Source organism: Salvelinus alpinus, chromosome 13 (genome assembly GCF_045679555.1).
Source record: "Salvelinus alpinus chromosome 13, SLU_Salpinus.1, whole genome shotgun sequence".
Classification (NCBI taxonomy): Eukaryota; Metazoa; Chordata; class Actinopteri; order Salmoniformes; family Salmonidae; genus Salvelinus; species Salvelinus alpinus.
The window spans coordinates 3,867,610-3,892,402 of NC_092098.1; the positions used below are offsets into that span (position 1 = coordinate 3,867,610).

General features: G+C 38.5%; 1 protein-coding gene across 1 annotated transcript in view; it reads left to right on the forward strand.

Moving 5' to 3' along the window:
* The first annotated feature begins 877 nt into the window (after positions 1-877).
* The window catches only part of LOC139536652 (zona pellucida-like domain-containing protein 1), a 49,056-nt gene continuing 25,140 nt past the window's right edge, over positions 878-24,793 (forward strand). Inside the window, exons 1-6 of the mRNA XM_071337284.1 lie at positions 878-967; positions 1,668-1,781; positions 2,525-2,745; positions 3,475-3,656; positions 4,102-4,174; positions 6,298-6,395. Coding sequence (XP_071193385.1) covers positions 1,676-1,781; positions 2,525-2,745; positions 3,475-3,656; positions 4,102-4,174; positions 6,298-6,395 — 680 coding nt within the window. The 5' untranslated portion in view covers positions 878-967; positions 1,668-1,675. The remainder of the gene's footprint in view (positions 968-1,667; positions 1,782-2,524; positions 2,746-3,474; positions 3,657-4,101; positions 4,175-6,297; positions 6,396-24,793) is intronic.

A 24,793-nucleotide genomic window follows, 5' to 3' on the forward strand; every position in this document is an offset into this window, starting at 1 on the left:
AAAAATATTTTTAATGGATATTCTCTATTGATCTTGCTTTTTAGACCAGGATTAGGTGACATTGGCCCTATCAATACAGGAAAAAACATACAATTGAGATATAGGAATACAATATGTCACTGATGGGGAGGCAAACTGGTGAACTAGCTAACATAATGACCAATTGAGTAATGAGAACAAGTGTGAGTTTGGTTTTAGCCAATTTCCTAACCTTAATTCAGAGTTGAGCAAAAACGTAATACCTAGAACTCCGCACCCACAGAAGTGGTCCTTTCTGCACTTTGTCTATATGGCTCACATTATCTAGCCCTGCACATACAGTGCTGTCCATATGGAACATAGGACACTAGGGACTTTCTAATCCCATAAAAAATACTGTGAGGCCTTTTCCTCTCCCCATGTGGGAGCCTGAGAGCAGGAGTCAAAGTTGAGACATCAGGGGGACAGGTGGTGGCTTGCTGCCCCAGAGAGGATACCAGGGAAGGCCAGCAGAGATGTGTTGATGGAGGAAGGCTGGACACAAAGCGTGAAAAGACCTGGGCCCACTGCTGGCAAGAGAGAAAGAGCTGCTCAGTCAGCGCGCTGCACCCACTCCGTAGGCCGATGAAAAGATAATTCCCCCAGCACGGACCTCATGCGGCGTCAAACCGTTTGTGTGCGCTGACAGAGCAAGATCAAGCAGAAAGGATATGAGTGGGAAACTTCAAAACCTGCTCATGTTTCTGGCTCTGTGAAAGGATTTGTATAACACATTCAGATTTGATGGACTTTCCCATGTTCTCCTGGACAGCCCTTTTTTTGTTGACGTGTTCAAATAATGAATCTCTTATGTGGCCGGGCTCTTTTCCCCCCCGACCCACACCATGTTTCTAGTTGTGGTGTAGGGATGCTGTGCGGATCATTCCATCACATGCAGCAGTCCCGAGCATATGGAGAACCGCTGATTTGTCGACTTCCAAGGACCAGGGTGAGTAGCACTGGGGCTGATTTTTACCTTGACAACCTTGAACAACTCAACTCCACTGATAGCCAGGGAAGCTCAACAAGCATTGACCAAGAGAACCCAGCTGCTTGAAAAGTTGCTGTTTCTCCACAACAAAAACCCTTATCTGATCATAAGATACCATATGTATATTATCATCATCTGATAAAAGGGTTTTAGACGTTGAGAAAACAAAGACAGCACTTTGAGATATCAGCTGATGTAAGAAGGGCTATATAAATACATTTGATTTGATTTGACAAGACTTAGCCCATTGTGCTTAGTAATGTTGCGGTGACAACCAAGCCAGTTGATTATATCAATATTTGGCTGTTTTGTCCATGGTTTTACCAAATAATAGTATCTTAACGAGTCTGTATTTGAAATAGATAATGTTCAGACTCCAAAAGGCTAGCAATATAATTATCTTTATGTTTTAACCCTATTGCTGTTGGCAAAAACTAGGATTTACAAGGTAACCCTTTTTGAATTAGATTGAAGGTAGATTTCTTGCAACTTATTCTTCATAGAAGTTAAGGTTTGTCTCACTGTGATTTCTGAAATAACTAACAAAATCATGTTACTTTTTTATTCCCATGATGTACACTCAACTGTAGCTCTTATTAAAAAATATGTATGATATGGAAGATGGCAAAGACTGATGAAAAACATTGTTTTTCTCCAGGTGCTGAAATGGAACAAATATGTTTGATCCTTTTGCTTATAAGTAAGGCATTATCAGTTGGAGCACAATTCAATGGATACAACTGTGATGCCAACTTCCACAGCCGCTTCCCTGGTGAGAAAATAAATACATTATATTCATTTAAATTCAATACAACTTCAATGCAGGTTATTCATATAACTTTATGAATATAACATAGAACTTTAACTTAACTCTTATTGGACTGATGCATGTAACATATTTAGGATAGTTAATAGTTGCTATTTCTTATTTTTTCAGGAAGTTTACATGGTTTATTCTGTCTTCAGTTAAACAGTGGAACCTTTAGTTACACTTATAATCAAATACTATTTTTTGTTAGCTGTTCAACTGTCTAACGGGCTGGTGGTAGAAGCTGTCTTGGAGCCTTTGGTCCAAGACCCGATGATACGATACTGCTTGCTAGATGGTAACAGGGTTAACAGTCCATGGTCCGGGTGATTGTAGTCCTTGACGACCTTCAGGTCTTCCTCAAGCATCGCCTGCTGTAGATGTCTTGGATGGCAGGGAGCTTGCCCCAAGTGAACTATTGTGCCATCTGCACCACCCTCTGTAGAGCTTTGCGGTTGTGTGCGGTGCAGTTGCCATACCAGGCGGTGATGCAACCCATCAAGATGCTCTTGATATAGACATTTCCAAATAAAGCTCAAATCAATAAAATTATCTGTGTTTTATTTTCAACGCCAGTGTGAGCCTTCTTTAGTCTTTTTCTTTAGCCTTGTTTAGTTATCCCTCTTTGGAAAAAAAATGCATGTAAGGCCATAATATGATTTTGTGCTGTGATAATAACTGTTGTTGTTTTCTCTGCTCTCTCCCAGCGGAGCGGGACATTAGTGTGTACTGTGGGGTGCAGACAATCACCCTCAAGATCAACTTTTGTCCGGTTCTCTTCTCCGGCTACACCGACACTGACCTGGCCCTCAACGGTCGCCATGGAGATGCCCACTGCCGTGGTTTCATCAATAACAACACCTTCCCCACCGTGGTCCTCTTCAGCATTAGCCTTGCCACCCTGGAGACATGTGGCAATGCCCTGGTGGTAAGAGGCCCATGCTTATTCCAACCACCTGTTTATAATGCCTTCTATCACACCTATGGGTCAGTTTCCTGGAAACAGATTCAGTTCTGGACTAAAAAGCACTTTCGATGGAGATTTATTTATTGAGCATGTCTTGAAGTCCAGGACTAAGGTTAATCTGTATCCGGAAAACCCTAAAAGAGTCCATGACAGATCATGGCTCCTCTTACCGTGGCTCCAACCACAGAGTACTTACATCACGCCCAACGCTTCAATTCTTCTAAAAGGCAGCAAAAACAAAAGGAGATAAACAACTAAATAAAATGTCCTACTATTAGGAATCATCTGAAAAATGTACACACAGTCATCTACAGTGTCTATGTTTTGATGTTGACAACCTATATTTTAGTTTCCAACAGTGGTTCAGTAATTGTAGTGGTGGTTGGGGTTGGGAGAATGGAAGCCCCGGAGAGGTGATTGCTTGTTCCTAGAAACAGCGGGAGAGATTCGCGAGGAGCCTTTACTAAGGTTGCTTTCTTCCACATTTTGTTGTTTTGATTGTAGGGTGGTTCCTGGGCCGCTGATGCTGTGATAAAGGGAATTGAGTTAGGGATTAGCACGATGAGGGGGCATTAGCTTAATAGTATGGTTGATGTTATCACCACTGGCCCTCTCTACTGATGGGACATTGACTCCCATAATGGTGGGGATCGGATGGGGCAGGCATTCACCACTGATTTTGTGTTGCAGGTTTCCACGGCTCAGGGGCCCAATGCTTATGGGAACCTCTCACTGGTGCAGATTGGGAACATATCCGGGTACATCGATACACCAGATCCCCCGACTATCATTAGCTACCTGCCAGGTCTGCTCTACAAATTCAGCTGTAGCTACCCTCTGGAATACCTGGTGAACAATACACAGCTGGCTTCGTAAGTGCAGTGAAATAATCCCTCAAGTTTCTATGATGATTTTTATCCATTCACATGTCTACAATTCCTCTGAATTCATAATCAAATTAATAATAGAGAAAATTCAAAGTCAGTGAAAAGTCATATGAATGTGTCAAAATTGTGTTGTCAATGGACTTAATTGATTACCATTTTAGATATACTGTACATAGGGATGCAGTAAACTGAAAATGACAAATGAAAAATTATTGGAGAGCACAATGAAGATATCACATGATTTGAGAAGGTCGTAGAATCTAAGTTTTATGTTAAAAGAGAATGATGTATCACACTGACATATGGTCCATTTATCAAGATATCTGAAAGTATACTAAGATAAACAATATGCAAATGTGACTCAATGTTGGTATATAAACCAGGCAATAAAACATGTTTAGCATAACTTTAATTTTCATGTTTATTCAAGGTCAGCTGCTGCAATATCAGTGAAGGACAGCAATGGTACTTTTGTCAGTACTTTGAGTCTACTGCTTTACAATGTAAGTACATTTGACAAATTACACAATTGCATTTTCGCTATGATACACTTTCACTGCTAGATTTACTAACCATATTATACATGCAAAGTTTGCACCCGGGAATAAAATGTGCATAGAGTGCCTTCAGAAACTATTCACACCCCTTGACCTTGTCCACATTTTGTTGTATTACAAGGTGGGATTCAAATGGATTTAATTGTACTCTGTAATGTCAAAGTGGAAGAAACATTCTAACATTTGTAAAAAATAATAATAATAAAAAAGAATAATAATAATAACATGTCTTGATTAGATACTGTACACCTTCAACCCCCTGAGTCAATACATGTTAGAATAACCTTTGGCAGCAATTACAGCTGTGAGTCTCCCTGGATAAGTCTCTCAGAGCTTTCCACACCACCTGGATTGTACAACATACGCCCATTATTATTTTCAAACTTCTTCAAGCTCTGTAAAATTGGTTGTGGTCATCGCTAGACAACCATTTTCAGGTCTTTCCATAGCTTTTCAAGCAGATTTAAGTCAAAACTTTAACTCGGCCACACAGGAACATTCATTGTCTTCTTGGTAAGCAACTCCAGTGTAGATTTGCCCTTGTGTTTTAGGTTATTGTCCTGCTGAAAGGTAAATTCATATCCCAGTGTCTGGTGGAAAGCAGAATGAACCAGGTTTTCCACTAGGATTTTGCCTGTGCTTAGCTCCATTCCATACATTTTTTATCCTGAAAAACTACCATGTCATTAATAATGACAAACATACCCATAACATTATGCAGCCACCACTGTGCTTGAAAGTATGGAGAGTGGTACTCAGTAATGTGTTGAATTGAATTTGCACCAAACATAATTATTCTGGATAAAAAGTGAATTAATTTGCCACATTTTTTGCAGTATTACTTTAGTGCTTTGTTGCAAACAGGATGCATGTTTATGGATATTTTTTATTCTGTACAGGCTTACTTCTTTTCACTCTGTCAATTAGGTTAGTATTGTGGAGTAACTACAATGTTGGTGATCCATCCTCAGTTTTCTCCTATCACAGTCATTAAGCTCTGTAATAGTTTTGGAGTCAGCATTGGCCTCATAGTGAAATCACTGAGCGGTTTCCTTCCTCTCCGGTAATTGAGTTAGGAAGGATACCTGTATCTTTGTAGTTACTGGGTGTATTGATACACATCCAAAGTGTAATTAATTACTTCACCATCCTCAAAGGGATATCCAATGTCTGCTTTTTTATTTATACCCATCTACCAATAGGTGCCCTTCTTTGCGAGGCATTGGAAAACCTCCCTTGTCTTTGTGGTTGAATTTGTGTTTGAAATTCACTGCTCGACCTTACAGATAATTGTATGCGTGGGGTACAGAGATGAGGTAGTCATTCAATGTTAAACGCTATTATTGCACACAGAGTGAGTCCATGCATGTTATTATGTGACTCGTCAAGCAAATAATTGGTCCTGAACTTATTTAGGCTTGCCATAACTAAGGGGTTGAATATTTATTGACTCAAGATATTTCAGCTTTTCATTTTTTATTAATTTATTTAGACATTATAGGGTATGGTGTGTAGGCCAGTAACAAACAATCTCAATTTAATCAAATTCAGGCTGTAACACAACAAAATGCGGAAAAAGTCAATGGGTTTGAATATTTTCTGAAGGCACTGTAGAGCAAAATGGTCAAATAAAAGTCAATCATAAACAATGTACCACAAATATATAACCATAAAGACACTATATTCATTTGATCTCCTTCTGAAATGCAAATCAAAGTTATGTCATATCTTAATAGAAGTTCTATCACATCCAGACGAAGGAAGTATTGAGTAGTTTTCATGACTGGGAATTTTACAGTGGATAGGAAATACAGGGGTAGTGTAGCTATTATACATTTACAGGTTAAATAACTGTGCATACAGATTATTCCAGTAATGAAGGTTTGTGCCAATTTACCCTACATTTATTGCAGATATGAATAATAATAATAATGAAAAAAGGGTATTTTTTTCGAACTCAGATTATAAATCCAGTGCAATTCAAGAATCCTGTCCTCATCTAAATGTTAATATGAAGGATTAAAACAATTGTGAATTGTTGATTTCTTTGTGTGTTTGTCTCTGTAAAGGACTCGTCATACGTTCAGCAGCTGTCAATCCCTATGGCGGGGCTCACACTGAAGACACGTGTGTTTGCAGCAGTCAAAGCTACCAACTTGGACAGGAGGTAACCAATACTTTAATTTCATCAAGAACTTCCAAGAGCCATATAACACATGTCTGCAGACCCTTCTTGAACTTCAGGCAATTATGGAATGTACATTAGGGACTTTAACATTTGATTGGTGGGAAAGTGACAACCACGGCAGCGGCAAAAATGTTACCAGTGCAAACGTATGTATTGTCAGAGTAGGACTGCTGATCTAGGATCAGGTCTCTTCATGTCCATGTGAATCTTTTTTATTGTGATCCAAAAGTTAAAATTGATCTTAGATCAGCATTCTGACTCTGAGATGCTTTATGAATACTGGCCCTGAACTATATGTTCCACCTTAGTGAGTGTACATTTTTTTACCTTTTAGAGTTAAACAATACTATAATATTACTTAGCAGGAACATTTTCACTACACACAATGTGAATCATTATCCCACTGCCCTACATACAGCTCTGCCGTAGATCAGATTTGCTGTGAATGCAAAAGAAATTCACACCTCTTTAGGCGTGGTGCTACAGTAGCTACCGGAGTAGAAGTCTTCTATACAGTTTCTACCTCCAAGTCATAACACTTCTGAACATCTAGTCAAATGGCTACCCAGACCATTTCCAGTGCACCCCCCACCCCCTCTTTACACCACTGCTACTCTCTGTTGTCATCTATGCATAGTCACTTTAATAACTCTACCTACATGTACATACTATCTCAACTAACCAGTGCCCCCACACATTGACTCTGTATCGGTACCCACCTGTATATAGTCTCGCTATTGTTATTTTACTGCTGCTCTTTAATTACTTGCTACTTTAATCTCTTATTCTTATCCATATTTTTTTTTAACTGCATTGTTGGTTAGAGCCTGTAAGTAAGCATTTCACTCTAGGTCTACACCTGTTGTATTCGGCGCATGTGACTAATAACATTTTATTTTATTTGAACACTTGAAAAAGAAAAGGAGATCCTCACACTCTAGGAGCTCAGATGCAATAATTAAATAACCAACATTTCGACAGCCAATCTGTCTTCATAATATCCTGATGAAGACAGCTTGGCTGTCGAAATGTTGTTTATAAAATTATTGCATCTCAGCTCCTAGAGTGTATGGCTTTTAGATGTAACTTTTTTTTTTACTTTTTTACTTTTTTAAAAGTATATACAGTTAAAGTCGGAAGTTTACATACACTTAGGTTGGAGTCATTAAAACTCATTTTTCAACCACTCCACAAATGTCTTGATAACAAACAATAGTTTTGGCAAGTCGGTTAGGACATCTACTTTGTGCATGACACAAGTAATTTTTCCAACAACTGTTTACAGACAGATTATTTCACTTATAATTCACTGTATCACAATTCCAGTGGGTCAGAAGTTTACATACACTAAGTTGACTGTGCTTTTAAACAGCTTGGAAAATTCCAGAAAATGATGTCATGGCTATAGAAGCTTCTGATAGGCTAATTGACATAATTTGAGTCAATTGGAGGTGTACTTGTGGATGTATTTCAAGGCCTACCTTCGAACTCAGTGCCGCTTTGCTTGACATCATGGGAAAATCAAAAGAAATCAGCCAAGACCTCAGAAAAATATTTGTAGACCTCAGAAAAATATTTGGAGACCTCCGCATGTCTGGTTCATCCTTGGGAGCAATTTCCAAATGCCTGAAGGTACCACGTTCATCTGTACAAACAATAGTACGCAAGTATAAACACCATGGGACCATGCAGCCGTCATACCGCTCAGGAAGGAAGGTGTTCTGAGGGAAAAAAGGGGGGATGAAACTCTATTATTATATTTATCAGTCTAGTTTATGAGTTTAACATTTCTACTTCCTCAGATGGAAGTAATTCCAACCAAAAGTTAAGTGTGAAAATGGAGCATAATTCAGTTTTAATACACTTTTCTTTCTGCAAGTATTCTGACCTTGAACTTAAGCATGAGAACAGCATGCTACTCGCCTGCTATTTGTTTGGGGTGGAGATCAAAGAAATTAAGGCGTGGTAGAGGTGTGTTTACAGATACGCCGTATTTGGACCTTTACTTCATTCCCTCATAATTCCACCACTTTCACGCACAGTGAAACAATGATAAGGTTGTTTGTGAAACAATGATAATTGTGAAACAATGATAATGTTATTTTCATCAGAAAATAACATTATCCATGCGCTGTAATTTACAAATTGATACGCGCTATTGATAAGAGCTAGGTAAATGAGTAAGCTGTTTGGATAAGTGGATTGTACATATACATGACAATTGTTTTAGATGTATTTTACCTTATGATTGCTGGAGTTTAGGAAATGCTGGCTTTATAACTTGCAGATATGAAATGTGGAGAGCGAAGTTATAGGCTTCTTTAGCCATGCGAAAATGTAACACACCAAGTTGATTTATGACTTCTAGAGTATTTTAGTTATATGCCCCAACTTTTCCCTATTTCTTTACCATCTATATTGTGTTAAATATTGTCCACTATCGGTAAACAACGTTAGTTATACCAGCATACATTTATTCTGTCACTTCCGTTTTAGTTTCCTTACATTTTGTATCATTCCATTACATTGTTAGTTTACCTTTCTTTCCTCTGTCATGTTCGTGTGGTTGTTCCTGAGGATCGCTAGCAATAGTGAATCATATTAGGCTAACAAATTCAAAGTTGTGCAGTAGTTTGGAACTTGTAACCTACTTGAATCATTATGGAATGCAGACCACAAAAGGCAGTTTAAACCTTGAGCCTGGTGACTGGACAGTTGAGCTGTTGTCAGAGTTCCATTATCAGGGTATATTTATAGGACTACTGTTCAACCCCTATTGTACACTTTTCTCACCTTCCAATATTTAATGGATTAAACAATTGAATATGGCAACTTTAAGAATGAATCAAAACACTGTATTTTTGATTCCCCAATACTGTATGTGTTGTGTGTAAAGGGTCTCCAAAGCAGTTTTATATTATTCAAAAATACTTTCCTATCCCTAAATAATATATAAGATCAAAGTATCTTTAAATCTACCAATTAGTGTTGAAAAGGAGACAATATGTATGTATTTACATGGCTTTCTTTCATTGATCCTCAAAATTGTAAACCGTTCTATCTATATATTCTAGTGAATATTATTTAACATACAGTACCAGTCAAAGGTTTGGACTCATTCAAGGTTTTTTCTTTAGTTTGACTATTTTGTACATTGTAGAATAATATTGAAGACATCGTGTTATTTCATAGTTTCATGTGGAATCATGTAGTAACCATAAAAGTGTTACTTCTTTGGGCTGCAGGGGCAGTATTGAGTAACTTGGATGAAAGGTGCCCATTTCAAACGGCCTCGTACTCAATTCTTGCTCGTACAATATGCATATTATTATTACTATTGGATAGAAAACACTCTCTAGTTTCTAAAACCGTTTGAATTATATCTGTGAGTAAAACAGAACTCATTTTGCAGCAAACTTCCTGACAGGAAGTGGAAAATCTGAAATCGATGCTCTGTTCCAGGGCATCCCTATTAATTTGCTTGATATGTATTAGTATACATGCACTTCATACGCCTTCCACTAGATGTCAATAGGCAGTGAGAGAAGAAATGGAGTGTATAGCTTGATCTGAGGTCGAATAAGAGCTCTTGGCATGACGTGATACCAATTTCCTGTTTTCAGGAAGGCGCAAGAAGGAACCGGGGATTGCCTTCTGAAAAGCTGTCGTTATAGACGGCTACTATCTCCGGCTTTGATTTTATTTGATAAATGTGACAATATCATTGTAAAGTATGTTTTTTCAATATAGTTTAATCAGATTATTAAAAAAATTTCGGGAGTTTTGGCGTGTTCCGTTCTCTGAGTTTGTTGACGATGGAGAGCTTCGCGCCACTTGGCAAGTTTTGCTTGCTAAATCGAGAGGGAAAAAGGCCGTTCTAAAACCAAACAACGATTGTTCTGGACGAAGGACCCCTTGTACAACATTCTGATGGAAGATCATCAAAAGTAGGACCCATTTATGATGTTATTTCATATATCTGTCGAACATGTGTACTATTAGTTTGCGCCCAGATTTTGGGCGCTCTCTCGCCATAACGTAAGCTGCATGTCGTAATGAAGTTATTTTTAGAATTCTAACACGGCGATTGCATTAAGAACTAAGCTATCTTTAATTTGCTGTCCAACATGTATTTTTTAGTAACGTTTATGAATAGTTATTTGATTAGATTAGGTGCCTCTCCAAGATTTCTCCGGACATTGTTATTGCATTTTGCCTAGTATTCACATTGTATAACCACGATTTGTGCCGCTAAATATGCAAATTTTCGAACAAACAATATATGTATTGTGTAATATGATGTTATAGGACTGTCGTCTGATGAATTTTGAGAAGGTTAGTGAAAAAATGAATATCTTTTGCTGGTTTATTCGTTATCGCTACTGTTGGCTTGAATCAATGCTGTTGTGTTTTTGGCTATTGTGGTAAGCTAATATAATGCTATATTGTGTTTTCGCTGTAAAACACTTAAAGAATCGGAAATATTGGCTGGATTCACAAGATGTTTGTCTTTAATTTGCTGTACACCATGTATTTTTCATAAATGTTTTATGATGAGTATTTAGGTATTTCAATTTGGTCTCTGTAATTGTTCTAGCTGCTTCGGTGCTATTTCCGATTGTAGCTGCAATGTAAAACTATGATTTATACCTGAAATATGCACATTTTTCGAACAAAACATAGATTTATTGTATAACTTGTTATAAGACTGTCATCTGGTGGTTGTTTCTTGGTTAGTTTGGTTGGTTCTTGGTTAGTTAGGTTGGTTTTGTGCAAGCTACCTGTGCTGTGAAAAATGTCTGTGCTTTTTTGTATTTGATGGTGATCTAACATAAATATACGTGGTGTTTTCGCTGTAAAACATTTTAAAAATCGGACATGTTGGCTGGATTCACAAGATGTGTATTTTTCATTTGCTGTATTGGACTTGTTAATGTGTGAAAGTTAAATATTTCTAAAAAATATCTTTTGAATTTCGCGCCCTGCACTTGGACGGGCTGTTGTCATAAGTGTACCGACACCGGGCTGCAGCCATAACAAGTTAAACAAATTAAAATATATGATATTTGAGATTCTTCTAAGTAGACACCCTTTGCCTTTATGACAGCTTTGCACACTCTTAGCATTCTCTCAAACAGCTTCACCTGGAATTATTTTCCAACACTCTTGAAGGACTTCTCACATATGCTGAGCACTTGTTGGCTGCTTTTCCTTCAATCTGTGGTCAAACTCATCCCAAACCATCTCAATTGGGTTGAGGTCGGGTGATTGTGGAGGCCAGATCATCTGATGCAGCACTCCATCACTCTCCTTCTTAGTCAAATAGCCCTTACACAGCATGGTGGTGTGTTTGGGTCATTGTCCAGTTGAAAAACAAATGATGGTCCCACTAAGCACAAACCAGATGGGATGGCGTATCACTGCAGAATGCTGTGGTAGCCATGCTTGTTTAGCGTGCCTTGAATTCTAAATAAATCACAGACAGTGTCACCAGCAAAGCACCCCCACCACATCACACCTCCTCCATGCTTCACGGTGGGAAACAAAATTGCGGAGATAATCCGTTCACCTACTCTGTATCTCAGAAAGACATGGCGGTTGGAACCAAGAATCTCACATTTGGACTCATCAGACTAAAGGACAGATTTCCACCAGTCTAATGTCCATTGATCGTGTTTCTTGGCTCAAGCAAGTATCTTCTTCTTATTGGTGTCCTTTAGTAGTGGTTTCTTTGCAGCAATTTGACCATGAAGGCCTATTTGAACTCTGAAGCATTTATTTGGGCTGCAATGTGAGGTGCAGTCAACTCTAATGAACTTGTCCTCTGCAGCAGAGGTAACGCTGGGTCTTCCTTTCCTGTGGCGATCCTCATGAGAGCCAGTTTCATCATAGCTCTTGATGATTTTTGCCACTGCACTTGAAGAAACTTTCAAAGTTCTTGACATTTTCCAGATTGACAGACCTTCATGTCTTAAAGTGATACTGTCATTTATCTTTGCTTATTTGAGCTGATCTTGCAATAATATGGACTTGGTCTTTTACCAAATAGGAGTGGTATAATATACAAATAGCCCTATCTTATCACAACACAACTGATTGGCTCAAACGCATTAAGAAGGAAAAAAAAATCCACAAATAAACTTTTAACAAGGCACACCTGTTAATTGAAAATTATTCCAGGTGACTACCTCATGAAGCTGATGCCAAGAGTGTGCAAAGCTGTCATCACTTCAAAGGGTGCTACTTTGAAGAATCTCAAATATAAAATATATTTTGATTTGTTTACCACTTTTTTGGTTACTACATGATTCCATATGTGTTATCTCATAGTTTTGATGTCTTCACTATTATTCTACAATGTAGAAAATAGTCAAACTAAAGAAAAACACTGGCATGAATAGCTGTGCCCAAACGTTTGACTGGTACTGTATATTATTATTATTCTTCATATACTATTCTTCAGATATACCACATTCTATCCATATACATCTCATATGATAAACATTATATACACAAAAGTATGTGGACACCCCTTCAAATTAGCGGATTCGGTGGTTTCAGCCACCGGTGTATAAAATCAAGCACACTTTTTTGTCATTTTTTCACATTGTTGGCTCTGGGATTCAAACCAGCACTCTTTCAGTTACTAGTCCAACGCTCAAACTGCTAGGCTACCTGCCATCCATGCAATCTCCATAGACAACATTGGCAGTAGAATGGCCTTACTCTCAAGTCCAGCCCATCCATAATCTCAGCCAATCATGGCTAGCCGGAAGGTTCCTGACTTTTTCCGTGGCTAAACCAACTTGGCTCTTATTTGAAGGTTCACATGTTCCAGAAAGGAATTTTAAAAAATGTACTTAGATAAAAAAAAATGTGTTCAAATAACTCTCCTGTGAAGAAGTGAGGCGCGACACATGCCTAGTTTCCTGAAAACGAGTCAAATATGTAACTGCTTTGCTTTAAATAGCAACACTTTTAAAGAGCTTTAGCAAGCCCCACAACTGTACTTGTAAAGTTATCTAGTTTGTAATGTACATTTTTCTTCCTGTGAAAATGTTTGAACTCAGGGGCACCCTGGGCTAGCCTGAATAAATACAAGTTAATACTAAAATAAATAAACGCATGAGCGTCTGAGTGTTCTGTGTTCTTATCGTTGGAACAGACAGCTCGGTTCTTTCAACATGTTAATACCTCTCACAAAGACAAGTAGTGATGTAGTCAATCTCTTCTACTTTGAGACAGGAGAGATTGACTTGCATGTCATTGATATTATCTCTCTGTGTACATTTAAGGGCCAGCCGTGCTGCTCTGTTCTGGGTCAACAGTAATTTGCCTATGTCCCTCTTTGTGGCACTTGACAATATGACTGGACAGAAGTTCAGGTGCGACAACGCTAGGACCTTTAGGACTTGTTTTGTTGATAGCAATGTCATGAAAGCAGAGCAGCGCTTTATTACAGACCTCTCCCCATCTTAGCTACAGTTGCATCAATATGTTTTGACCATGACAGTTTAGACTCCTCAACATGTTAAATTTCCAAATTATTCATTACAAGATTTAGTTGAGGTTTAGTGAATTAGATCTTTGTTAAGTGATTTCACTTGCTGTGGTAGCAGATGTGTATAATGTTGAGTCATCAGCATACATTGATACACAGGCTTTACTCAGTGCCAGGTCTTTAGTAAAGATTGAAAAAAGTAAGGGGCTTAGAGAGCTGCCCTGGGGAATGCGCGACTCTGCATGGATTATGTTGGAGAGGCTTCCATTAAAATGCCCCCTCTGTTAGACAGGTAACTCTCAATCCACGATATAGCAGGGGATGTCAAGCCATAACACATGTGTTTGTCCATCAGCAGATCATGATCCATGTCAAAAGCTGCACTGAAGTCTAACAAAACAGCCCTAACAAATCTTCTTATCAATTTATTTCAACCAATCAGTCATTTGTTAGTGTCATACATGTTGAGTGCCTTTCCCTATAATCGTGCTGAAAGTCAGTTGTTAATAATTTCTTTACTGCAAAATAGCATTGCATCTGGTCACATTTTTTTCCAAAAGTTCACTAAGGTTTGGTAACAGTGGTAACAGTGTTTGGTCAGGGTACTTTGCAATTCTTTGATAACGGAATTACTTTTGCTTCCTTTCAGGCCTCAGGCAGACACTTTCCTGTAGCCTTAGATTGAAGAGATGGCAAATAGGAGAGGCAATATAGTCCGCTATCCTCCTCAGTAATTTTCCATCCAAGTTGTCAGACCCAGGTGGCTGGTGTATGCTGATGACTCAATCGTCTGTCCTCGGCAGCAACACTCACTACCAAATTCCAAACTGCCTCTGGCAGCAACGTCAGCACAAGAACTGTTCATCGGGAGCTTCATGAAACGGGTTTTCATGGCCGGCAGCGTAGCCTAATGGTTAGAGCGTTGGACTAGTAACCGAAAGGTTGCAAGATCAAATCCCTGAGCTGACAAGGTTACATATCTGTTGTTCTGCCCCTGAACAAGACAGTTAAGCTGTCATTGAAATTAAGAACTTATTCTTAAATGACTTGCCTAGTTAAATAAAGGTAAAATAGATTTTTTTTTTTTAATGGCAGAGCACCTGTACACAAGCCTAAGATCACCATGCACAACGCCAAGTGTTGGATGGAGTGGTGTAAAGCTTGCTGACTCTGGAGCAGTGTTCTCTGGAGTGATCACTATACTCCTTAGTTCCAGTGAAGGGAAATCTTAATGCTCAGTATACAATGACATTCTAAATGATTCTGTGCTTCCAAATATGTGGAAACAGTTTAGAGAATGCCCTTTCCTGTTTCAGCATAATGCACCTGTGCACAAAGTGAGGTCCATACAGAAATGTTTTTCAAGATCGGTGTGGAAGAACTTGACTGGCCTGCCCTGACCTCAAGCTCATTGAAAACCTTTGAGATGACCTGGAACTCCGACTGCAAGCCAGGCCTATCGCTCGACCTCACTAATGCTCGTGGCTGAATGGAAGGAAGTCCGCGCAACAATGTTCCAACATCTAGTGGAAAGCCTTCCCAGAAGAGCGGGAGGCTGTTATAGCAGCAAAAGAGGGGACCAACTCCATATTAATGCCCATGATATTCGAATGAGATGTTCTACGAGCAGGTGTCCACATTCTTTTGGTCATGTAGTGTATATTGGTGAATCAAAAATACAGTGGTTTGATTCATCTTGAAAGTTGCTATATTCAATTATATTCAATTATTGAAATCCATAAAATATTGGAAGGTGAGAATAGTGATGGGGTTGAACAATAGTCCTATAAATCTGCCCTAATAATCCTCACTAATCATGGAACTGTGATGACAAATGTCCAGTCGCAGTGAACCGTGCGCCAGGCTCCGGGTTTAAACTGATAGGTATGGTCCACAATGATTCAAATGGGCTACAGTACATGTCCCAAATTATTGCACAATCTATGATCCACAGAAACAACCATACGAACATGACAGAGGAAAGAAACGTGAACCAACAATGTATTGAAATGATGCGAAATGTAAGGAAACACACTGAAGTCAGTGACAGTTATAAATGTATGTGGATATATCTGACTGTGGCTACCGATAGTGGCTAAAATGTAACACATTACAAAAAATATAGTGCAAAAGCTGAGCATACACACTGAATAAAAATAGAAATCTAAAGTGTTGGTCCCATGTTTCATGAGTAGAAATAAACATTTCCAGAAATGGTTCATCCGCACAAAAATCTTATTTCAATCAGATTCTGTGCACATGTGTTTACATCCCTGTTTGAGAATTTCTCCTTTGCCAAGATAATCCATCCACCTGACAGGTGTGGCATATCAAGAAGCTGATTAAACAGCATGATCATTACACAGGTGCACCTTGTGCTCGGGACAATAAAAGGCCACTGTAAAATGTTCAGTTTTGTCACACAACACAATGCCACAGATGTGTCAAGTTTTGAGGGAGCATGCAATTGGCATGCTGACTGCAGGAATGTCCACCAGAGCTGTTATCAGAGAATTTAATGTTAATTTCTCTACCATAAGCTGCCTCCAACGTCGTTTTAGAGAATTTGGCTGTACATCCAACCGGCCTCACAACCGCAGGACTTCCACATCCGGCTTCTTCACCTGAGGGATCATCTGAGGGCGGATGGGGTTGGGTGCCGAGGAGTATTTCTGTCTGTATTAAAGCCCATTGGTGGGGAAAAACGAATTCTGATTGGCCGTGACTGGCTCCCCAGTGGGTGGGCCTATGCCCTCCAAGGCCCAACTATGGCTGCACCCTTGCCCAGTCATGTGAAAATGTATTTATTTAATTTGACTGAATTCCTTATGAATTGTAACTCAGTAAAATCTTCAATTGCTACGTTTATATTTTTGCTGAGTATAATTAATATATTCCATAAATCAACTCTGTATGTTTGGCGGTATACTGTTATGGCTACTGTTGCCTATAACTTAGGTCTCCAAATGTCATCAAGTTATCAGGCCAGCATTTTGTCAACTTCAAATGTGGACACATGATATGTTGATAAAGTGCCTTCAGAAAGTGCCCATTGAATTATTCCACATTTTGTTGTGTTACAGCCTGAATTTAAAATGTATTAAATACATTTTCTCACCCATCTACACACAATACCCCATAATGACAAAGTTAAAACAATACAGAAATATATAATTGACATAAGTATTCACACCCTTGGGTCAATACTTTGTCGAAGCACCTTTGGCAGCAATTACAGCTGTGATCTTTCTGGGAAAGTCTCAAAGAGCTTTCCACACTTAATTGTGCAACATTTGTCCATTACTGTTTCAAAATTCTTCAAGCTCTTTAAAATTGGTTGTTGATCATTGCTAGACAACCATTTCCAGGTCTTTCCATAGATTATGGTATATTTAAGTCAAAGCTTTAACTCGGTAAGCAACTCCAGTGTAGATTTGGCCTTGTGTTTTAGGTTTTTGTCCTGCTGAAAGGTCAATTAATCTCCCAGTGTTTGGTTTTCCTCTAGGATTTTGCCTGTGTTTAGCTCCATTCCGTTTCTTTATTATCCTGAAAAAGTCCCCAGTCCTTAACGATTACTAGCAAATACATAACATGATGCAGCCACCACTCTGCTTGAAAATATGGAGAGCGGTACTCAGTAATATGTTTACTGCAAATCAAATAAAAACACAACACTTTGTATTCAGGACAAAAAGTGAATTGCTTTGCCAAATGTTTCGCAATATTACTTTAGTGCCTTGTTGCAAACACGATGCATGTATGGAAATATTTCCATTATGTACAGACTTCTTCTTAGTATTGTGAAGTAAGTACAATGTCCTTGATCCATCCTCAGTTCTCTCCTTTCACAGCCATTAAACTCTAACTGTTTTAGAGTCACCATTGGCCTCATGGTAGTAGTGGCTGGGTATATTGTAGTGGCTGGGTATATTGACACACCATCCAAAGTGTTATTATGCTCAAAGGGAAATTCAATGTCTGCTTTTATTTTGTTTACTTAACAGGTGCCCGTCTTCGTGAGGCATTTAAAAAATTCCATGGTCGTTGTGGTTGAATCTGTGTTTGAAATGTACTGCTCGTATCACAACTCTGTAACGATAGTCTATTTCGTCCTCCTCATCGGACGAGGAGAGGCGAGAAGGATCGGAGGACCAATTTGCAGAGTGGTAGGTTTCCATGAATTTAATGTACACGAAAACAATACACGATATAAAACAACAAACGAAACTACCGTAACAGTCCCGTGTGGCGAAACACTAACACAGGAACAAACACCCACAAACCACACGTGAAACCCCGGCTGCCTAAGTATGATTCTCAATCAGGGACAACGATTGACAGCTGCCTCTGATTGAGAATCATACCAGGCCGAACACAAAAAACCCAACATAGAAAACACACATAGACAACCCACCCCAACTCACGCCCTGACCATACTAAATACATACAAAATAAGGGAAAATAAGGTCAGGAACGTGACAAACTCAGGATGAGACCCAGATGCAGACACAGGAGGTGGATAGCTCGAAACGCAGATATATACTTTGACACAGGGGGCAGGCAAAGAAAAAACTGAAAAACACGCTGGTACGACCTGACAAGACGAACTGGCAACAGACAAACAGAAAACGCAGGTATAAATACACAGGAGACACCTGGTGTGGGGGTGGAGACGAGCACAAGACAGGTGAAACAGATCATGGTGTGACAGCTCGACTGAGGGACCTTACAATTATCTGTATGTATGGGGTATAGCGATGTGGTAGTCACAAAAATCATATTAAACACTTTTTTTTTGTTTTTTTTTGCTATAATATAAATATAACTCTGGCATATCAGTTCATATCGTGTCCATATTGTCCATTGTACAACACACAGCAGTTAAATTTTTCCTTACAGTAATTGTCATTAAGTGGGTGAGGATGAGACGGAAAAGAAAACATCTGCTCAAAATATTTAGCTTCCTCTAGACTCCGTCTTCAGTAATGAGTTTCTGCAAATTATTAGTTCCTGTGTTGGAGATTCAGGGGGAATTTGATGCAATTTTCTCCATATTCCATCCAGTTTGCTTTATTTTTGTAATAGATTATATTAGATTGTTCTTGAATAAGTTCCTCCAATTTGTTTTGTTTTCCCTCTAACTTATTTTGTATCTCTGTAGTTTTGTTTTTATTGCTATCTACCTGTACTATTAGTTAATGTATTTCCCTTGTTAGTTTTGTCTCTTTAGCCAGAAACTGCTTTTTTATTATTGATGAATATTGCATTGAATGACATCTGAAGGTGCATTTTAAAGGTATCCCAAACAATATGGGATTTGCTGAACCTATATTGTACTGGGAGAATTCAGTTATAAATTATTTTGTTTTAGTTTAAAATAATTTGTCCTCCAGTAAACTTTGATTCAATTTCCTATATCCCCGTCCATATTGAAATTCAATAAGAGTTATGTGAAGGTTAATTAGAGGATGATGATCCAATCACATTCTGTCAAATATTAAAACTTTTTTAACCTTTGATGCAAGAGAGAAAGAGGCAAGAAAGTAGTCAAGTCTTCTCCGTGTATATCTCACTAGGTCAGGGGTTTTCAGTCTATAAATACCCACTATTTCTAATGTGTCCATAAAATTTGTGATTTCCTTAAGGGCACAGTGATAGTTTGTAGAGTGATTTCCTTTACGGTCCATTGAGGTACTTAACACTGTTATAGTCTCCTACCATAATGATTTGATAATTTGTTGCCTGTAAGTTCAAGAAATTGGTATCAATATTTTCAAAGAAGTATGGATCATCCTGATTTAGACCATATAGATTAATGAGCCAAATCTCTTTCTCATCCACTTTAATATTCAAAAAGATCCAACTTCCTTGCGAATCATTCTTAACTATTTGCACATTCAGATCAACATTTTTGTTAATTAATATCATCACACCTTTTGAGTTCCTTTGTCCATGACAAAAAATTATTTCACCACCCCATTCTTTTTCCCACACAACTTCATCTAAGGATGTAGAGTGAGTTTACTGTAAACAGTATATGTTATATTCCTTTTCTTTTAGCCACGTAAAGACTGATCATATTTTTTTTATAATCTGCTAAACCATTACAATTATAACTGGCTATACTAATTTCACCCCTTATCATAACTAAATACTATTCTCAGTCTAAATTGACCATAATTAGTGCTTGTAAAGTTACTGACATAAGAGGTATTATGATGGTCAAAATTAGAGATTTCAAATGTCTGATATTTCGAATTAAATAAACAGGTTCTAGCAATATTTGTTTTATTCCCTTGCCTGTGAGCCAATGCCACAGATGTCAGAAAATGTAGTCAAGCTATTATGTGTGTAGTAAATCTGAGTAGGTTGATGTATGTGATATAGTGTGTGTACGATGTCTGTATAAGAGTAAAACTAATGTGTGATGTCCAAATAAATAATAACCCAGCCAATATGCATGTGTGTAACAGGAAGTGAGTATAGCCTTAATATTCAGGATGATAAATGTAATCCATATCGTATCACCATCATAGTTGCATCATAACATTTTAACATAATTTGAATAGAAAAACATGTCCCAGCATTTCCATAACAATTGACGTTTCACATGATCATGAAAAATACCTTGCATTACTATAGACTAGAGGTCGACCGATTAATTGGAATGGCCGATTTTAATTAGGGCCGATTTCCAGTTTTCATAATAATCGGTAATCTGCATTTTTGGACACCGAATATGGCCGATTACATTGCACTCCACAAGGAGACTGACTACCTGTTATGCGAGTGCAGGAAGGAGCCAAGGTAAGGTACTAGCTAGCATTAAACTAACTTATAAAAACAATCAATCTTAATATAATCACTAGTTAACTACACATGGTTGATCTAGCTTGTCCTGCGTTGCATATAATCGATGCAGTGCCTGTTAATTTATCAGTGAATCACAGCCTACTTCGCCAAATGGGTGATTTAACAAGCGCATTCGTGAAAAAAGCACTGTCGTTGCACCAATGTGTACCTAACCATAAAAATCAATGCCTTGCTTAAAATCAATACACAATAATATATTTTTTTAAACTGCATATTTAGTTAATATTGCCTGCTAACATGAATTTCTTTTAACTAGGGAAATTGTGTCACTTCTCTTGCGTTCTGTGCAAGCAGAGTCAGGGTATCTAGCAGTTTGGGCCGCCTGACTCATTGCGAACTGTGTGAAGACCATTTCTTCCTAACAAAGACCGTAATTAATTTGCCAGAACTTTACATAATTATGACATAACATTGAAGGTTGTGCAATGTAACAGCAATATTTAGACTTATGGATGCCATCCGTTAAATAAAATACGGAACAATTCCGTATTTCACTGAAAGAATAAACGTTTTGTTTTTGAAATTATAGTTTCTGTATTTGACCATATTAATGACCTAAGGTTCGTATTTCAGTGTGTTGTGTTATTATATTATAATTAAGTCTATGATTTGATAGAGCAGTCTGACTGAGCGGTGGTAGGCAGCAGCAGGCTTGTAAGCATTCATTCAAACAGCACTTTCCTGCATTTGCCAGCAGCTCTTTTCTTTGCTTCAAGCATAGCGCTGTTTATGACTTCAGGCCTATCAACTCCCGAGATTAGGCTGGCAATACTAAAGTACCTATTAGAACATCCAATAGTCAAAGGTATACGAAATACAAATGGTATAGAGAGAAATAGTCCTATAATAACTACAACCTAAAACTTCTTACCTGGGAATATTGAAGACTCATGTTAAAAGGAACCACCAGCTTTCATATGTTCTCATGTTCTGAGCAAGGAACTTAAACGTTAGCTTTTTTACATGGCACATATTGCACTTTTACTTTCTTCTCCAACACTGTTTTTGCATAAACCAAATACAACATGTTTCATTATTTGAGACTAAATATATTTTTTTTATGTATTATATTAAGTTAAAATAAATGTTCACTGAGTATTGTTGTAATTGTCATTATTACAAATATATATATATTTAAAAAATCGGCCGATTTTTTTTTTTAATCGGCATTGGCTTTTGGTCCTCCAATAATCGGTATCGGCGTTGAAAAATCATAATCGGTCTACCTCTACTATAGACAGCTTCACTACAGTACAAATGTATCCTATTCAATATGTTATTATTTCCCAATGTCCCTGTTCTGATTTCTTCCCCTTGTTTGTTGTAAACATAGATAAACATGTAGACAAAGACAGAAAAAATAGACAAACAAAACACAATAAATTATAGAAATCTGAAACACGTAGATCCCCTGAACGCAGCTCACTCTCCAGATCCCAATCACCTGAATTCTAATCACCTGTTCACACACCTGTATGTCATTATCACACATTTAGTTCAGTTCTTTGCACCCCATCATTGTGAGGTATTGTTTGTTTTGTGACACACTTCTAGTCGGAGCTCTGTGTTAACCTGTAATTTAATCCTCCTGTGTATGGTAGTTTTTGCCTGCCTCGCTAACGGTGCCTATTCTCTGCCTGTACCTAAGCCTATCGGAGGCTTGGTCCTGGTCAGTCACTGGATGGGAGACCAGATGCTGCTGGAAATGGTTTTGGAGGGCCAATAGGAAGAACTCTTTCCACTGGTCTAAAAAAGAAAATATCATAATGCCCCAGGGCAGTGATTGGGGACATTGCTCTCTGTAGAGTGCTGTCTTTCGGATGGGACGTCAAATGGGTGTCCTGACTCTCTGTGGTCACTAAAGATCCCATGGCACTTATTGTAAGAGTAGAGGTGTTAACCCTGGTGTCCTGGCTAAATTCCCAATCTGGCCCTCATACCATCATGGCCACCTAATCTTCCCCAGCTTTCAATTGGATCATTCATCCCCCCCTCTCCCCTGTAACTATTCCCCAGGTTGCTGTAAATTATGTGTACTCAGTAAACTTAACTGATAAAATATGGGTAAAATAAATAAAATGCATGACACAATCTATATTGAGGCTAGTTAACATAAAAGAACAAATGGAGATCCAAATAACCAAAACACAGCCCTAAGCCTACTACAGTGATATGCAGCCATGCACAGCTGTTTTGACAAATAAATAGGCCTATAGGCCCGCTTGAAACATGGAAAACCATGCTGCTCATGAGTTCTGCAACATGTTGTGATATGGTCTGTGCTTAAAAAATCGAACTGCCTGTAGCTCAGAACCTGAAGCAAGGATATGCATAGTCTTGATACCATTTGAAATCAAATCAAATGTCATTAGTCACATGCGCCGAATGCAACCTTATAGTGAAATGCTTACTTACAAGCCCCTAACCAGCAATGCAGGAAAAAAATATGAATAAGAAAAAAGTAACAACTAATTAAAGAGCAGCAGTAACCCATGCCAAATCTTTTCCAGTCTCCTGAGGGAGAATAGGTTTTGTCGTGTCCTCTTCACAACTGTCTTGGTGTGTTTGGACCATGTTAGTTTGTTGGTAATGTGGACACCAAGGAACTTGACGCTCTCAACCTGCTTTCACTACAGCCCCGTCGATGAGAATGGGGGCGTGCTCGGTCCTCTTTTTCCGGTAGTCCACAATCATCTCCATTGTCTTGATCATGTTGCGGGAGAGATTGTTGTCCTGGCACCACGTTGCCAGGTCTCTGACCATCTCCCTATAGGCTGTCTCGCCATTGTCAGTGATCAGGTCTACCACTGTTGTCATCGGCAAACTTAATGGTGTTGGAGTCGTGGCTGGCCATGCAGTCATGAGTGAAAAGGAGAGGACTGAGCACGCACCCCTGAGGGGCCCCTGTGTTGAGGATCAGCTTTGCAGATGTTACCTACCCTTACCACCTGGGGGGCGGCTCATCAGGAAGTCCAGGATCCAGTTGCAGAGGGAGGTGTTTAGTCCCAAGATCCTTAGCTTAGGGATGAGGTTTGATGGTACTATGGTGTTGAAGACTGAGCTGTAGTCAATGAATAGCATTCTCACATATGTAGGTGTTGATTTTGTCCAGGTGGGAAAGGGCAGTGTGGAGTGCAATAGAGAATGCATAAACTGTGGATCTGTTAGGGAGGTATGCAAATTGGAGTGGGTCTAGGGCAGGGGTGTCAAAGTCAAATGGACGGAGGGCCAAATAAAAAATTTAGCTACAAGCCGAGGGCCGGACTGTTCGAATGTTCATTGAAAATTTTTTAAATGACGCATATAGTCTAGTGAACCTAATTGAACCTACTGAAAACCTAACAAATATATTCCAATATGATCAGAAAAATAAAGCAATGTTTTCTTATGGCTCTGTCAGTAATCTTTAATTTTCAACAGACACAAAAGACAAATTTCCTTTATATAAAAATCCCCATAACATGAACATTAAATGAAAGAAACCGGTATTCAAGGCACCATCAGTAGCCTATATTTTCTATTTTAGCAAAAGTGGGCTAAATTTACTTCAAAGAAAAAAACAATAATAGCAATTTTCTATCATCCACTCAACTGAAATATTTTTTAAATATAATTGGATTGAAATACAATAAAATAAAGTGCAAAAATCTATTAATCAAAAACAACACTTTGTTTAAGGAGAAGTAACATGCAGTGAAAACAAATATTAAACTTTAACTTTTAAACTTGAACTGAGTAAAAACTCTAAATATGTGATTGCACAGTAATGTTCACTTGTTTGAGGTTGAGGGTGATACTTGGTGGTGTCCCATCTTTTCCACAAGTTCATCAATGTTCGGGGTAAGGCTCTGAGCTGAGGAAATCCTCAGAATTGAGTGGAGGTGTTCAGCAGTAAGTCGACTTCTGTGTGATGTTTTGTTCAGGTTCATCAAAGAAAACAGTTGTTCACACAGGTATGTGCTGCCAAACATAGACAACGTTTGAGCAGCCTGGATGCGCAGCT